At 60.0% G+C, this 15,505-nt stretch overlaps 2 protein-coding genes across 7 annotated transcripts in view; both read right to left on the reverse strand.

The window, feature by feature from the left end:
- Positions 1 to 4,137, reverse strand: part of SSH3 (slingshot protein phosphatase 3) — a 7,299-nt gene extending 3,162 nt beyond the window's left edge. Inside the window, exons 1-9 of the mRNA XM_081798534.1 lie at positions 3,949 to 4,137; positions 3,423 to 3,460; positions 2,611 to 2,842; positions 1,593 to 1,711; positions 1,439 to 1,510; positions 1,024 to 1,089; positions 736 to 924; positions 560 to 653; positions 24 to 171 (exon numbers count right to left, since the gene is read on the reverse strand). Coding sequence (XP_081654660.1) covers positions 24 to 171; positions 560 to 653; positions 736 to 924; positions 1,024 to 1,089; positions 1,439 to 1,510; positions 1,593 to 1,711; positions 2,611 to 2,842; positions 3,423 to 3,460; positions 3,949 to 4,014 — 1,024 coding nt within the window. The 5' untranslated portion in view covers positions 4,015 to 4,137. The remainder of the gene's footprint in view (positions 1 to 23; positions 172 to 559; positions 654 to 735; positions 925 to 1,023; positions 1,090 to 1,438; positions 1,511 to 1,592; positions 1,712 to 2,610; positions 2,843 to 3,422; positions 3,461 to 3,948) is intronic.
- Positions 4,138 to 5,120: 983 nt separating this feature from the next.
- ANKRD13D (ankyrin repeat domain 13D) lies at positions 5,121 to 14,697 on the reverse strand. 6 transcript variants are annotated; one of them, XM_081797688.1, is made up of 15 exons: positions 14,451 to 14,697; positions 13,771 to 13,906; positions 13,550 to 13,674; positions 12,797 to 12,842; positions 12,562 to 12,705; positions 12,110 to 12,299; positions 8,373 to 8,439; positions 7,890 to 7,971; positions 7,610 to 7,671; positions 7,376 to 7,506; positions 6,469 to 6,626; positions 6,254 to 6,370; positions 6,011 to 6,174; positions 5,838 to 5,929; positions 5,121 to 5,475 (listed from the first exon to the last, which is right to left on the reverse strand). In XM_081797688.1, the coding sequence occupies exons 1-15, from the start codon at positions 14,538 to 14,540 to the stop codon at positions 5,277 to 5,279; spliced, it is 1,803 nt and encodes a 600-aa protein (XP_081653814.1). In that variant the 5' UTR covers positions 14,541 to 14,697; the 3' UTR covers positions 5,121 to 5,276. The 6 variants fall into 6 exon arrangements, with proteins under 6 accessions (XP_081653814.1, XP_006743681.2, XP_081653816.1 ...); XM_006743618.2 differs by having other exon boundaries at positions 5,121 to 5,490; positions 14,451 to 14,695; XM_081797690.1 differs by having other exon boundaries at positions 5,121 to 5,490; positions 13,533 to 13,691; positions 14,451 to 14,680.
- Positions 14,698 to 15,505: the final 808 nt, after the last annotated feature.

Here is a 15,505-nt window from a genome sequence, read left to right on the forward strand (position 1 = left end):
GCAGCGTCGCCCCGCCCCCCCACCCCTCCAGCTGCTGCTCACCAGGTAGAGGTGGGGGAAGATGCGGGAGGCGCGATCTTGCTGGGCCATGAGCAACAGCATCTGGTTGTCGATGAAGTCGCGGTACTGTTCCAGCGGCCGGCCCAGGCGCAACTCCAGGGCCTGGCGGATCTGCAGGCAGAGCCACAGGGGCGCCGAGGCTCAGGGGGTCCCTTGCGAGTGTCCTGATGCCCGACCCTTCCCTCTGGGGCCTCAGAGGGCGCACCCGTCCCATCTGGACAGAGGAGCTGAGCCAGGCGTGGGGGCCTGGCTCAGGGCAGGAGGCAAGCAAGGTGGGAAGAAAGAGAGGAAAGCTCTGCCCCAGGTGGAGGACCGCCCCCCACCCCCCACCCGGGGCCCAGCTCCCTCCTCACCCCTGCTCCTCCCCAGCACCAGCCCACCTCTTTGGGTTTTCTGTGTTTTTGGTTGTTTTTTTTTTTTAAAGTAAGCCCCACGCCCAAGGTGGGGCTTGAACTCATGACCCTGAGACCCCGAGCCAGCCGGGCGCCCCCCAGCCCACCTCTTTGGAAGTGACGCTCTCCAGGTCACTGGTGTCCAGCACATCCCACAGCTCAGCCCGGATCGCCTGCTCCATCTGCTCCTGTTCTGAGGGCCTGGGAGCCGAGCCCGTCAGTCCAGGGACACCTTCCCCACTCTGCTGCGACACCCTCCCTCTCCTCCCCTCCCTGCACTGACCGGCCAGGCTTGGCGCTGGGAGGCCGCAGAGACTCCAGGTCGGCCATGGCCATCCACTCGTTGAGGCAGCTCTGGTCGGAGCTCAGTCTGTCCTGATAGTGTCCAGCCCAGGTCAGGGCACTGCCCCCCGGCACAAGGCCACTGCCGAGGGCCGCCTCACATGCCTGGTGTAGCACCTGGAGTGTGGCCCTAGGACAGGGGAGAGGCTGGATCACACTGGCCTCCCTGCCACCCCTCCCCAGCCCCTCAGCCATCCCTGAGAAGAGGATGGGCCACCCTAACCCTTACCACATGGTCTGGATGGAGATGGGCTTGAAGATCCGGCTCTGCCCACCAGACGTCACACTGAAGCCCCTGAGGGAGATCGGGCGGGGGTAGAACCCAACTCCAGGCTCTGGCACAGAGCCCCCTGAGAGGCCAAGCCACTAGCTACCTCGTGAGGCTGCTCCACAGAATGTACACACATCACTGGGCTTCAAGACAAGCCCCATTTGCCAGATATGGGGTAGCTGAGGCCCAGAGAAGCTAGGTGACTTGCCTAGGTTCACACAGCAAACCAGAGATGGAGCTGAGTAGGCCCAGGCGCCAGATGCCCAGCCCAGAGTTCTCCCACGGCTCCCCAGTGCCCAGCTGCCCCATCATACACATCGCCCCGCTGGCCCCACCCCTCCCCTCTCTCCTCCCCCTAGCTGCCACCTCTTACCCATCTCCATCTAGGTACACCTGGGTGTCACTCCAGAGAGGCAAGACCAGGCCCAGGGTGCAGCTGGGGGAACTGGCAGGGGACAGAAGAAAAGCCACTGTCCCCCAGCATCTCACTTCCCCGCCCCCACCCCCCTTCCTCTCCCTGCTCCCACCTGCTATCGGGGAAGTCCACCCCCAGGAGGACGGTCTCATCCCGGCTCAGGTGTTCTCGTGTGGAAACTACCAGCAGGTAGCGGAGCCGGGGGGGCCGGGCTGCTTCCAGCTGGGCTGCCTGGGGGAGATAAGGAGGGAGAAGCCCAGGGTCACAGTGGCCCCAGAAGACCCTGCACCCCCCACCCCCGCCTGACACAGTCCTGGGCCTAGAACAGACATGCTGCCCGCCCTCCTCTTCTCAGACACCAGATTGGTGGTTATAATCTGATGGTTCCCCACTTGTGGATTTCACGGTCCCACAAAATGTTTAAGAAGATTTTTCTTAAAGGGGGTATGTGTGGAAAAAAGGGGAGAATGGGCCTGACACAGATTGCCCGTTTTCAATTTCTGCCTAGGAAGGAGGCTTAGAAAAAAAACCTTTGCACTTGCCATCACCATCACTGGATTCAAGAAAGGTTTCTCACCCAAGAAATACTAAGGACTCGATCCCGCAATGAAGGATGGTATTTCAGTGGAATAAATTCAGCTTTAGAGAGACCGCCTGCTTTTGTTTTTCCCATCTTGCGGCAGACAAGGAGGTGCCCCACAGGCATCTGGGAGCTGGTCCTCAAGCTCTCACCTGTGCCCCATGGCGCCTGGGCCCCCTCCGGCTCAGCAGGCCCTCCTGAGCCCCAGGCCAGGCCTTCAGTACGCAGACAGCTCGCGGGGTCAGGAAGGGCTTGCGCGGGTTGCACAGAACCCCGTCTCTGTGTAACGGCCAGCTCTCGGCCCTAATCTGGCCCTATGGGCTCAAGCAGGACAGACCTCCTGCCACCGTTTCCCACACCGCCAGAGCCCTGAAGACTTGACTGTGCCCTGTCAAAACGACTAGCTGAGCCGGCAGGCTCACCAGGGCTTGGGGGTTCATATTACTGCTCCCCACTCAGACACACGGGCTAGCTCTCTTCCATCCTGCCCCCCCACCCACCCAAGGGCGGGCTCTCCCCGCTTCTCAGGGGGCTCTGGGCCGCCCCTCACCAGGCGGATGTCGTCCTGCGGCCTCAGCAGCTCCACCATGAGATGCAGGTGCTGGCTCTGCTCCTGCTTCCTGGGGCTCTGGGGCCCATGCCCATCATCCGTCTGGTCCCCGTGGGGCTGTTCTTCACCTGGGGGTCTCTCCACCACCTCGGGGCCAGCCTCAGCTGCTTCTCCCTCGTCCTCTCCATCCTGCAGTCTCAGGACAGCCCCGCGAAGGACTGCGAAGCTCTGCCTGGCAGGGCAGCAGGGAAGCCATCAGGGTCCCTCGTACCCCTCAGGACAGGTGCATCCAAATCACCCACCAAGCTTGTTAAAACGGGGGTTGGGCGCCATCCCTGGAGAGTCAGTAGGTCTGGAGTGGAGGCCTGAGAATGTGCATTTCTAACCGGTTCCCAAGTGCTGAGGCCAGCCCATTTGGGGAACTACAGTCTTGGAGGCTCTCAAGCCCTCAACCCACTTGTCTAAGGGTTGGGGGCGGGCAAGGGTTGCTCCCTTTCCTTTGTACCTGCCTAACTCAGGAGATGCTGTAAACTTGGTGGTGACCCAGGAGTCCTCGGGCCCTGTTGTCTCAACCTGCCCTTTGGTTTGTGACTACGGGCCTGAGCCAGGGTCCACGATGGTGGTGACCAGGGGGAAGATGGAAGCAAAGGCAGCCAAGTCAGTGCTGCAAGCCAACTGCGCCCACCAGCCGTGCCCACTGGCAACACCGCCCCACAGATTCAGGAGTTGGCTTTGGCTGCGAGTCCTCCAGGGTGGCAGTGGCCAGGCCTGGCAGCTGGATGTGGGTGTCTGTGTTGGGGAGAGGTGCTCACCTTCGCTGGAGCCGGCTTCCCCGCTTGGATGCCTGGTCCTGCTGAGAAAGCAGCCCCCAGGGCAGAGTGAGGCGGGCAGTGGCAAGGACTCTCCTCTCTGCTCTCAGGGTGCCATCGCCCCCGCCTCCCAACTAGGGACTGGAACCAGGAAAGGTGTCAGGTCCCTTCCCACCCCAGTCCACTCCGCACCCGGAGGCACTGGGGGAGCCTGGGCCCAGGTCCAGGTGGGGCAGCGTGGGGTGAGAGTGGGTGGGGGTGCTGGAGGTGTCCAAGGGGTTGGCCCAGATCTGGGCCTGGAAGTGGGTAGGGCCTCTGCAGTCTGGGCTGGCGCTTCGGGGTTCCAGATCTTTGGTCTGAGTTCCTGGGAGCCTCAAGACCCCCTCCCAATCCCCTCCAGCGTGATACTTGGGGTCCCCCTCCCCGCACCCCCAGGCTCAAGGGGAGACTGGCCGTGGGCAGGACGCGCTCCCCCAGGCGCAGCTGGCAGCCAACTGCGTGGGCCGGACCACGGCAAAGCCAGACTTACCGTGGGCCCCACAGGCGTGGAGTGGCCGCTGGTCGGGGGGGAGCGGCTCACGGTGACCAGGGCCATGGGGCCTGGCCGGGGACACCTGGGCCGGTCCGGGCACTTTGCCCTCCCACAGCTCTACGGACAGTCCCTGCCCCGCAGGACCAGGAAGGAGAGATCGGAGCCACCAGGGCCTGGCACCTCCTCGGGGGCGGCCCTTAAAGGGCCAGACACTCGTCCAGCCGGGCCTCCGGAGCCAGCGCGAAGCGGCTGCCGCCCCTCCCTTCGCGTCTCCTCCGGTTCGGCCGCCTCGCCCCCGCCCCCGGACACGTTGGGGGCGGACCCGGGGCGGGGCGCAGGTGCGGAGCGCGGCCGGGTGGGAAGTGTCCAGAGGTCCTGCAACTTGCGGCCTTCGTTCCCGGGTTGGGTCCCTCCTCCGGGGAGGCGCCCCTGCCCCTGCCCTCCCGGCTCCGCCCACTTAGGTCACCTGAGTTCTGCTTTGGACCTCAACCGTGCTACTACCTAGAAGAGTTGGGACCTAGGGAAGCAGGACTGGGGACACAGGTCTTGGAGAGGATCAGACACAGTCTTAAGTTGGGGGGGACCCCAAAATTATTTCTCCTTGCTGATTGGCCCTTCTGCACGAATCCTTGGGAGACATGCAGAGCTTCAGGGGAAATCAGGCGGGATTTAGAACTGACCCCCCGTAGCTCACAGGGGACCCTCAGGGCCACCTTGGAGGTGCGCAGGGCAGAGCTGCAGCAGAGGGAAGTGACTTGTCCAAATCACTGGGATAGAACATGCTGGAGTCAGTGCAGGAATCCAGGCCTGGCGTGCAGGGGGCTCCTCCCAGATGGCTGGCAGTAGTCTGGAGGCCCAGCCTTTCCCCCTCTCAGACAGGAGCACAGGTGGGTTCTGGTAAAGACCCAGTGAGTCACAGGAGGACTCCAGGGAATTGATGTTAATGGAGCACCTACTCTGTAAGGGACTTGACATATGTGGGTTCATTTCACCCTCCCAACAGCCCTGGGGAGTGGGAGGCGGTCTCATTTTACAGCTGAGGAAACTGAGGCTCGGAGAAACTGAAAGGGCTACAGCCAGGATTCAAACCCAGGTCTGCAGCCATTGCCCACAGCATCCACCCTCAATGTCACCTCCCCACCTTGTCTCCCCATTGAGCAGAATAAGCCTGCTGCTCAAAGTCTCTTTATTTCCACCTAGGTCTCCAACGCAAGTCCACCTCCAGGGCTCCAGGCCCCAAGCTTAGCAGCAGAGAGTTTATAAATAAATAAGTTACAAAAGCAGGTGGGGCAGCAGCCCAGACAGCCCTCCCAGGGGCCGGGTGCTCAGTGCTCTGTGAGCGAGAGCTGCAGGATCCTCTGCAAGTCCTCCTCCTCCTGCTGCCCCCGTCGTTCCTGCTCCTCGTGCTCCCTCGAAGACAACTCCAGGGCCAGGCGAAGCTGCTCCTCAAAGCTTGGGGGGGCTGGGGCCGGGGGGGTCCTGTGAGGGGATTCTGGGCCGTTGGGCTCTGTGGACATCCGCAGGCTTTCTTGGAGGGCCCTTCCAGACAAGGCGTGAGAGGAAGGGCAGACCAGTGAGCGCTCAGGCTGGGGAAGAAGGCTAAGGGCAGGATCATGGCTATGGAGGACAAGGGCAAGGACAGGGTGGCTGGGACCCAGAAGACCAGAGAAAAGAGACAAGGCGAGGGGCCCCGTCTCCCCCATCCTCACGCTGCCTTCCATGGTAGGCAGCACTGCTTATGGAAGGTGGCCTTGGAGAGGGCATGGGATCCCGGGCCTAGTGCCTCCCCACTACCCGCCGCCACCAGCCAAGGACCCCCTGGCTGGCAGGGTCCTCGGGGCAGGGCAGGCTGAGACACTGTCCTAGTAGGTCCTAGAGGGCCTCACCGCTCCAGCTGAAGCTGCTCCTCATAAGCGGTGGCCTGGGGAAGAGGGTGGGCACCAGGCCGGGTGTTGGTCAGGGCTTCCCAGACGGTCACCTGCAGCAGACGAAGCCCGGAGCTGTCACGCCTGCCACCCGTGCCAGCACCCAGGCGGGCCGGCCCCTGCCCGCGTCCCACCTGCTCGGCCTCCGCGCCCGCCTCCAGCAGGCTCTGCCGGATGGCAAACTGGAGCAGGTCGTCATCCTCGTCGCGAAGGGGCTCGCTGCGCTCTGTGCCCAGCACGCTGTACCCCTCGGGCACCTCAAACACGGCGGGATCCACCTCACACGGGAAAGGGCTCCCTGCGCGGGAGAAGGGCCACGCTCAGCCCCGGGGCTCGGGGACCAGGGAGCGGCGCAGCCCGCCTCCCTGCCGCGGTACCTGAGGCTGGGCCGCCAGGGCCAGGGGCCGGCACCCACACTGAGCTCAGGGGCTCGTCACAGCCACACAGGTTGCTGAAGGTGATGCGGGCATTGAGCACGTGGAAAAGGGGAATCTCTGTGAAGAGACAGCGGGCCTGAGCCACCGGGGCCAGCGGCCGGCCCCCGTCCCCAGGAGCTGCCCAAGGGCCCCCGGTGCCCCAGGCCACCCCTCACCAATCTTGACTGGGAAGCCGGGGGGAAGGCGCAGGGTGATGAAGTCACGCAGCTTGGCAAAGTGAGCGTTGCTGATAGCCATCAGGTCAATGATGGGCGTCACCTGGTCACCCAGGGAGAGCGGGTGCTCCTCACTCAGCCAGAGCGTGGCCTTGAACCTGCACAGGACGTGAGTCAAGGAACCTCTGGCGGCCCCTCTGTTAAGACCCACCCAGCCTGGACACCTGCCTTTACTCACACTCTCTGCCAAGACTGCGTTGCCCTCTTGTCTGCTCAGCTGTCCCGCCTGCCTTCCCCAGGAGCGTATGTCCTTCTGGCCCTACTGCCCGAGCTGCCCCCCAGACCCTGGGCCCAGGCTGGGGCCTATGGTAGCCTCAACTCGTCTGGATGCGGAGTCTACCTGTGGTCCCTGGACAGTGCTGGGCCCACCGTAAGCTCTATGTCATGGCTCATCAGATCCTCCCAGTGCCCTTGTGAGCAGGGGGACAAGTGTGACTGTTATTTTACTGAGGAGAACAGACTCTCGGAGGGGAAGACATTTCCTGGGGCCACGGAGTCAGGAGATGGCAGCGCTGTGAGCCCTTCCCCTTTGCCATAAGCTGGCCTCCAGCAGGTGCTCATTCAATTGAACAGAAAGCCATAAATGGGCGGTGCTGCCCATTCATTCATTCACCAGACAAGAGTAACCAGTCCTCTGGGCCAAGCCCCCGAGCTGGTGCTAATAACCACGGATAAGACAGACCTTGCTCCTGGACCCAAGGAGGAGAATCTAGCAGGAAGCCAGCTGGGTGAGTGGGTCCCCCACTCTGGTGGGCCCCAAGTGTGACAGGAGTCTGCAAGGGCTCAGGGGGACCAGGCAGGGTCCCCGTCCCTGAGGGAAGTCCCAAAGCCAGCTCCAAGACCTCACCTCTGTACTTTGCTGGACATCTCAATGGGGCGGCCAATGTTCCTCGACTCCAGGCTGAAGTTGGGATCGAAGTATTCACTGGGGGAAATGGCTGTGGGGTTGGTGGGGCTGGCGGCCTGCTGCACAGGAGCCTGGGAGGGCCCCATGAACAGACTTAGTGCTCAGGAGGGTGCCTGCCTGGCCCTGCCCACCGGCCCCCTGCCCGTGACCCCCCCACCTGGGGGCCTGGCTCACCCCGCTGTGGGAGGAGTGCTGCTGGGCCATCCCGAGGAAGGACTGGAATGGAGTCTTCCCTCCTAAGGAGAAAGGGTGGGAGCCCATGAGGAGACTTTGGGCCACTGCCCCCAGACTGCCCCCCCCGTCCACTCTGGGAGCCTCCTGTCGGGTGGGAGACAGAGCACATGGGAATGGGGAGGCCTCCCAGCTTGTCCCAGACGTTGTGGCCCTAACCCCAGACCAGGGTGACCCCAGCATATGGTGTGACTGGGCAGCAGGCAGGCGCACCTCGGTTTACCTTTGCTCCTCGACTTGTCCTGATCAGAGAGGTGCTCCGTGCGAGTGCGTGTCACCAGCTCCACATTGGTGGCACTGTATACCTGGGGAGCAGGGGGGACACGGGGGGAGCTGAGGGCTCAGAGCCTGTTTCCCACACTCAGCCTCACCAGTACAGGACCCACGTCCTCCTCTCTGCAGGGACAGACAGGATCTCGCCCCCCACTGTGGAGGAGGTGGCGGGGTCTGAACCGTGGGGGCTCAGTCATGAGGGGAAAGCGCTCCTCGTGTCATCTCGGTAACCCGAGTCGGGGCCCGTGCTGGGGTGATCCCTGTGTGCTCGGCGGGGCCTGGGCACTCGGGCCCCCCGGAGTTCCCATGGCCACACGGGGCTTCCAGAGCCCACGGGCTACTCTGTCTCTCCTCCACATGGGTGGGTGTGGAGAAGCAGTGGAGTTCCTGGGCCTTGTCTCCTACCCCAGCCCCCACCACTAGCCTCTCCTGCCTTGGCCTCGTAGCCGCTAACGGTTTCCATCTTCTCAGACCGCCAGCCCCAGATACCACATTTGTTCCTGAAACAGACCAAACAGGAGCTCGTGAGGATCCGGACCCCTCGGCCCTAGCCAGAGCCTTCCCTTCCAGAGACCCCTTCCAATTCGCCTTCCCACTATGAAACGCAAGGGCCTTGAGAGGATGCCTGGACAGCTGGGGACAATCAAACAGGGACTGGGGACTAAAAAGTACTGAGGAATTATCATTAATTTGTTAGGTGTGATAATGGTGTTGGGGCTGGTCTTATAAACATCCTTATCTGTTAGAGTCATGTGCACAAGCATTTACTGTTAAAGTGATATGACATCTGGGATGTGCTTTAAATAGTCCAGGAAGGGGCGCCTGGATGGCTCAGTTGGTTAAGTGTCTGACTTCAGCTCCGGTCATGATCCCGGGGTCCTAGGATCAAGCCCTGCTCAGTGGGGGCCCGCTCATCCCTCTCCCTCTGCCCCTCCCCCCACCTGTGCGCTCTCTCACTCTCTCTCTCAAATAAATAAAATCTTAAAAAAAAAAAAAAAGTTTGGGGGCTCCTGGGTGGCTCAGTCATTAAGTGGCTGCCTTCGGCTCAGGTCATGGTCCCAGGGTCCTGGGATCGAGCCCCGCATCGGGCTCCCGGCTCAGCGGGAAGCCTGCTTCTCCCTCTCCCACTCTCCCTGCTTGTGTTCCCTCTCTCGCTGTGTCTCTCTCTGTCAAATAAATAAATAAAACTAAAAAAAAAAAAAGTTCAGGGAAGAGGCACCTGGGGAGCTCAGTCAGTTGAGGGTAACGATGCTTGATTTTGGCTCAGGTCATGATCTCAGGGTCGTGAGATCGAGCCCCGCAGTGGGCTCCACGGTGGGCATGAAGTCTGCTTAAGATTCTCTCTCACCCTCTGCCCCTCCCCCCACCTCTCTCTCTCCCTCCCTAAAAATAAAATAAAATAAAATAGTCCAGAGAAAAAAGGAAAAAAGCAAGGAAGGATAGACTCAACAAGATTGATAGAATGTCGGTTAAGTGTTGAAGTTGGGCGAAGAGGACATTCTAACTATTCTCTCTTCTTTCATACATGTTTGAAATTTTCCAGAATAAAAAGTGAAAAATAAAAGTGTGTCTGATTCAACAATAATAGTTACAAGACATCAATATCCCACTTTTGATAATGGCTAGGACAAGGAGACAAAAGATCAACAAGGAAACAGAAGACTTGAACAACCCTATAAAAGAGACTTAACAGACTTTCTTAGAACACTTCACCCAACAACAACAGAATGCACATTCTCCTCAGGTGGCACATGAAACATTCTTCAGGATGGACCATATGCTAGGCCATAAAAGCAGCCTCAATAAAACTGAAAGGAGAAAAGTCATACAAAGCATGTTCTCCAACCACAAGAGAATGAAATAAGAAATCAATAACAGAATAAAGATTTGGGAAACTCACAAAGGTGTGGAAAGTAAACACACTCCTAAAAAACCCAAAGGGTCAATGAATAAATCAAAAGAGAAATCAGAAAATGCTTTGAAATAAGTGGAAATAGAGATACAATACTCAAACTTGTGGGATGCAGCTAAAACAGTGGTTAGAGGGAAACTTAGAGCTATAAATGACAATATTAAGAAAAAAAATTAAAGACGTAAGTAAGTGGGAAATGGTCACATGGTCACGGAAGAGGACACTCAACACTGTCAAGATGACAGTGCACCCCAAGCCGAGTTACGGTTTCAACGCAAACCCTATCAGAATCCCACCCAACAATATCTTTGTAGAAACTGACCAACTGAATCTGGAATTCCTATGAAATTGCAAGGGACCCAGAATACCCAAAATAATCCTGAGCAAGAAGAACAAAGTCAAAAGACTCACACTTTCCAATTTCAAAACTTACCACAAGGCAACACTTATAAGACAGTGTGGTCCTGGCACAAGGACTGGCATATACGTCAACGGAATAGAACTGAGAGTCCAGAAATAAACCCATACATCTCTGGTCAACTGATTTTCCACAAGGGTGCTAAGACCATTCAATGAAAAAGAGCAGTCTTATGCACAAATGGTGCTGGGACAAGTGGGTCATCACCTGCAAAACAATGAAGTCAGACCCTTTCCTCACACCATACACAAATAGTAATTCAAAATGGATCAAAGACCGAAACGTAAGAGCTAAACCTATAAAACTTTGAGAAGAAAACACAGGGGAAAATCTTTGTCACTTTGGGTTTGACAAAATATTGTTAGACAGGACACTGGAGGAACAGGTGACAAGAGGAAAAAATAAAAAAATACATAAATTGTGTATTTCACGAAAATTAAAAATGTGTCGTCAAAGGACACAGTCAAGAGAGTGAAAACTCAGCCCACAGAACGGGAGAAAATATTTGCAAATCACATACCTGAGAAGGGACTTAGATCTAGAATATATAAAGAACTCTTGCAACTCAATAATAAAAAGACAACCCAATTTTTTAAATGCGCAAAGGATGTGAACAGACCCGTCTCCAAAAAAAGAGCTATAAATGGCCAATGAGCACATGAAAAGGTGCTCCACACATCATTCACCATGAAGGAAATGCAAATCACAACCACAGTGAAATACCCCTTCTCACACCCGCTAGGGTGGTTGTAATCCAAAAATAAATGAATGAACAGCAATGTTGGTGAGGACATGAAGGAACTGGAACCGTCATACGCTGCTGGGGGGGCAGGGGATGGAAAATGCTGCAGCCCCCTTGGTAAACAGTCTGGCAGTTCTTCAAACAATTAAACATCTGGTTACCAGATGAGCTAGCAATTCTACTCCCAGGTATACACCTGAGAGAAATGAAAACTATGTCCACATAAAACCTTGTATACTAATGTTTACAGAAACCTTCATAAAGGCGAAAGGTGGAAACCATCCTCATGTCCGTCAGTAGATGAGTGAATAAACAAAATGTGAGCTAGGCATACAACGGACAGGGTGAAGCAGTTACACACTAAACTGGATGAAGGGTGAAAATGTTCTCAGTGAAAGAAGTCACACAAGACCACGTATCGCATGATTCCATTCATGGGAGAGTCCCGAATAAGGAAATCTACAGAGAAAGTAAATGAGTGGCTGCCTAGGGCTGGGGAAGGGGGTGAGGGCACAGGAGTTGGCAGCTACAGGATTTCTTTTTGGGGTGATGACAATGTTCTAAAATTGACTGGGGTGATAGCAGCATTTCCGCAAACACGCTAAAAACCACTGAATCGTACACTCTAAACAGGTGAACTGTTCGGTATACAAAATTATATTCCAATAAAGCTGTTTGTTTGTTTGGTTTTCAAAAAGGTTATTTCTGAAGTCTGTTCCAGGAACTGGGACATATGTTGTCAGAGAGAGAACAGCCTGGCTGGTAGGAATCTGACCCTACCCACAAAGGACTCTGGCCCAGAAACAGCCATACTACTGAGAAACCCACACTGGGGTGAAGAGCTGCCCTGAACCACAGCCTAAATCCTTGTTGTGATGGGAAAACACGTGAGGGCCCCCTGACCTAGCCTCCTTCCCAGGAAGACAGCTGCCCTCGGACAGACACGCAGGGGCCTGAAGGTTGCCACGGGACCTGCAGGTGGTCTGGGTGGGACACTGGGCCTGCAGGGACCCCTGCCCCCACCTGAGCAGCCTCTGAGCGGCTCACCCTCCCAGAGGCCTGAACCGGGACCCGCGGTGTGGCCGGGCCCCAACTGACCTCTCGAAGGCCACATTGCGCGTGTCCAGGTGGGTGGAGACGATAGGAGAGGTGAGCCGACTGGCAACATGCTCTTCACTGGGCCGCATGGCGGCCAGCAGCGCTTCCGGCTCCTGCAGGGCGAGCCCCAGCGTCTCGGTGTGCACCACCTGCCGGTCGTGGTCCACTTCCATCACCAAGGCTCCTGCCTCTGCCAGCCGGCCCGGGTGCGTGAGGGGCACAAGTCAGTGCCAGGCCCCAGACAGCGGGGGAAAGGGCCACCACGGTGCCCTCAGCCACCTGCTGCTAAGTGGGTGAGGCCCCAGCCCGTGGGTCCCCTCCACCCTCAACCTCTGTTTCCAGAAAGTAGAGAAAAAGAACAGCACCGTTCTCACAAGCCACAGAGAATCCGGCGGGGGGTGGAGGGGGGTCCTGGCCTGCCTCATGCCCACAGTGAGTCCCCCAGAGCTCACCCTGGCCCTTGAAGATAAAGCTCCTCCTGCCACGCTGCCAGGTCATGTGCTCGAAGCCCAGAAGACTGGTGTCCACCCGCAGGCTCTCCCCCCGCTTCCACACTCGGTACACGTCGCTCGGGCACATCTTGGACACAAGGGGCACTGCAGGGAGTGCGGGGGTCACCATGGTTCTTTCCCATAGGATCCCCCCGCCCCGCCCCGCCCCAGGCGGAGCCAAGAGGTCCTCACTCACCCCAGCTGGTGAACTCCCACTTCATCTCCACGTAGAAATCGGGGGCCTGAGATAGACCAGAGCACCTGTCAGGGCCTGGTGCTGAGGATCGGCGGGCCTAGGGAGCTCCTTGTCTGTAGCCCCTCTCTGGGAGTCCAGCCCCTCAGCAAGTCTTCAAGCGCTATGTCCTAGCTACGCCCCCACTACAACCACACCCCCCCAGGAAACGGTGGGCTAAGTGGGGCCCTAATAAGGTCTTGGGATAAACAGACTCTAAGTATCTGGAGCCCGGAGGTCAGTGTCCACCTGGCCACTAGACTGCGGAGGGGCCCTGGGGGAATTTCTTGCTCCCCCTGGGTCTCAGAGTCCTCATGTGTAAAGAGGGCACAATGACCCCCTCTGGGCCTGCCCCCCATGCTTGAGGAGGGCCAACAGGTACTCGGGGGCACCAGGCCACACCTGCAGAGTCAGATGAAACTCTCCCCCCAGGGAACAGGCCCACATCTAAAGCTCTGTGGAGATTTCTGGTACGAGGGACCCCTGACATCAGCAACAGCTTTCCTCCTAAAGGGCCCCGTCTCGCCCATGTGGGCCTGGACTCCTCTTCCCTACATGACCCTGGAATGGGGTCACTGTCATCGACAGCGATGGGAAAGCATGCTGCGCAGACTGAGTGGGTGGCAGGTGGCCAGTGACCCCCCACGCAGTGTGTCACGGCCCCTTGACGCGGCTCCCTACCCCTCCTGACGGACCGTACCTCTGTCCCCGCCGTACCTGGCGGAGTTTGTTGAGCAATTCCGGAATGCCAGCCAGTCTCTGTGTGGCCCTCTGGTAGTCCCGATACTGGAGCACCAGCTGTACCATCTCGGGGTCCCCAGTGCTGACTGCCTCCTGCAGGACTAGGGGCACCAGGCCGCTGAGGGGAGCTCTGTCGATGGCCCCAGGCACCAACCCCACCGCCAGCCTCAGGGGAGCCCCTGTGCCCTCTGCAGTACCTGCCCAGCCCTGGCAGCTCTCTTTGCCCACATTGGCATTGTGTCGAAGGAGGACTCTGACGGACTCCAGGTTCCCCAGGGACACAGCCAGCTCCAGGGGAGTGCGCCCCCGGGGGTCCTCCTGTTCAATGTCGTGCTGGGGAAGATGGGGCACTCAGCACAGGGCAAGCAAAGAGAAGCAAGAAGGCCACTAGGCTGAACACGGCTGGGGGGCATGGCGGGAAATAAAGACAGCAGACAGGCCACGGAAATGGCTGAGGGTGGCCTGCAGTGTCCTCGTAGGAGGAGGGGGGGGAGCAGGTGGGAAGGGCCTGCCCACCTCTCCTGCCTTCGGCCAGGAAGAGAGCTGGGGATCCGGCGGTGGGGCCTGGTCAGGCAGCCTGGTCAGGCAGAGGTGCAGCTGCAGATGTCAAGAGTTTGGAGGGGCCTGGGGGCCAGAACCAGGCTGCCTGTCCTCAGCCTGCTGGCTCAGGGGTGGTGTGGCGCGAATTCGGGGGCCGGATGCAGTGTGAAGCGGGCAGACGGGCGGGCGAGGCCCAGCGCTGGAAGCCGAGGCCAGAGGCTCAAGCGAGAGGGGCAGGTGACCCGGGCTTCGGCTCAGGCCGGGCGGCCTCCAGGACGGAGACCACGGCTTTGAGTGGGCTGCGCGAAGGACAGCCCGGGCGCCCGGTGGGTCTCACCTGGCGGCTGTGCAGCGCGGCCTCCAGTTCGCGGTGCCGGTTCGCCCAGACGAGCCGGTGCAGCGGGAAGGTGGGGCCCGGGCCGGCCATGCTGGGCCTCAGCGCCGCATCGCGGGAGGGAGGGCGGGCGCGGCGGGGGCGACCCGGCCCCGCCTCGGCTTCGGGCCTGCCGCGGCCCTCTCGCCCACGGTCCGCGCAGCCTAGAGTGGCGCCCTACGCAGCCCCCGCGCCGGGCGGCAGTGGCGGCGGCGGCGGCGCAGGCCGTGAGGAGGGCGGGCCGGGCGGGCCGGCCGGGCGGGACTCGCCGGGGCGGGGCGGGGCGTCGGGCCGCGCGCCCCCTTGCCTCCCGCAGCCATGGCAACCGCAGCCGGGGCCGCGCCCGCCGGGGGCTGGAGCGGGGCGCTGCTCAGTCGCCTTGGCAACCACGCGCGCCGGGGAAGGAGCCAGGGCCCGCGTCTCGGGGACCCCGGCCTCAGCCGGGCCTGGGTCTGCGGGGGGCGGTCTGGCGGGCGGGGCCTGCCTACGGCTCCGCCCGCAGCCTGCAGGGGGCGCCCCAGGCCCAGCGCAGACCCCTGCTTGTGGGTCCGGAAAAGGAAGGAGGGAGTCCGGGGGCGGGGCGGTTCGGCCAGGGGCGGGGCCTGGGCCCCTGGGACGTGCGCGCGCGAGTGCGCGTGCGTGCTCAGCAGGCCGCGGTCCTGCGGCCTTTGGGCTCTCCGCGTTTCCCCAGCCGGCACTCACGCGAGCCCTGGGCTTCCTGCCCCGGGCGTCCTATCCCAGGCCTCGCGGGTACCGACTGTGCCTGTGAGGGCGGCTGAGGCGGGAGACGCTGGCTCCCCTTCCCATCACCTCCGAGATGTCCCTGAATGCACCTTCCCCAGGGACCTGGGCCGGTGTCTAGTGGTCGCCTCATGACGGGCTGGGCCCAGGCTTGCGGGGAGGCGGCCCCGCCAGGTCACTGGAGTCAGGGATGGGAGCACTGGGGAATGGGGGCAGTGGGCCTGGCTGGAGTCAGGCCTCTCCCAGTGGACTGTCCACCGTAAATGGCTGCCTTCACC

This window comes from Leptonychotes weddellii, chromosome 11 (genome assembly GCF_054177405.1).
Source record: "Leptonychotes weddellii isolate Sample4059 chromosome 11, ASM5417740v2, whole genome shotgun sequence".
Lineage (NCBI taxonomy): Eukaryota > Metazoa > Chordata > Mammalia > Carnivora > Phocidae > Leptonychotes > Leptonychotes weddellii.

Coding starts and splice junctions, on each gene's coding strand:
- ANKRD13D (XM_006743618.2), bottom strand. CDS start 14,540: ATGGCCGGCCCGGGCCCCACCTTCCCGCTGCACCGGCTCGTCTGGGCG. Junction 12,300..12,561: donor CTTTATCTTCAAGGGCCAGG/GTGAGCTCTGGG, acceptor GCCGGCTGGCAG/AGGCAGGAGCCTTGGTGATG. Junction 5,491..5,837: donor GAGCAGCTTCAGCTGGAGCG/GTGAGGCCCTCT, acceptor CTTGTCTGGAAG/GGCCCTCCAAGAAAGCCTGC.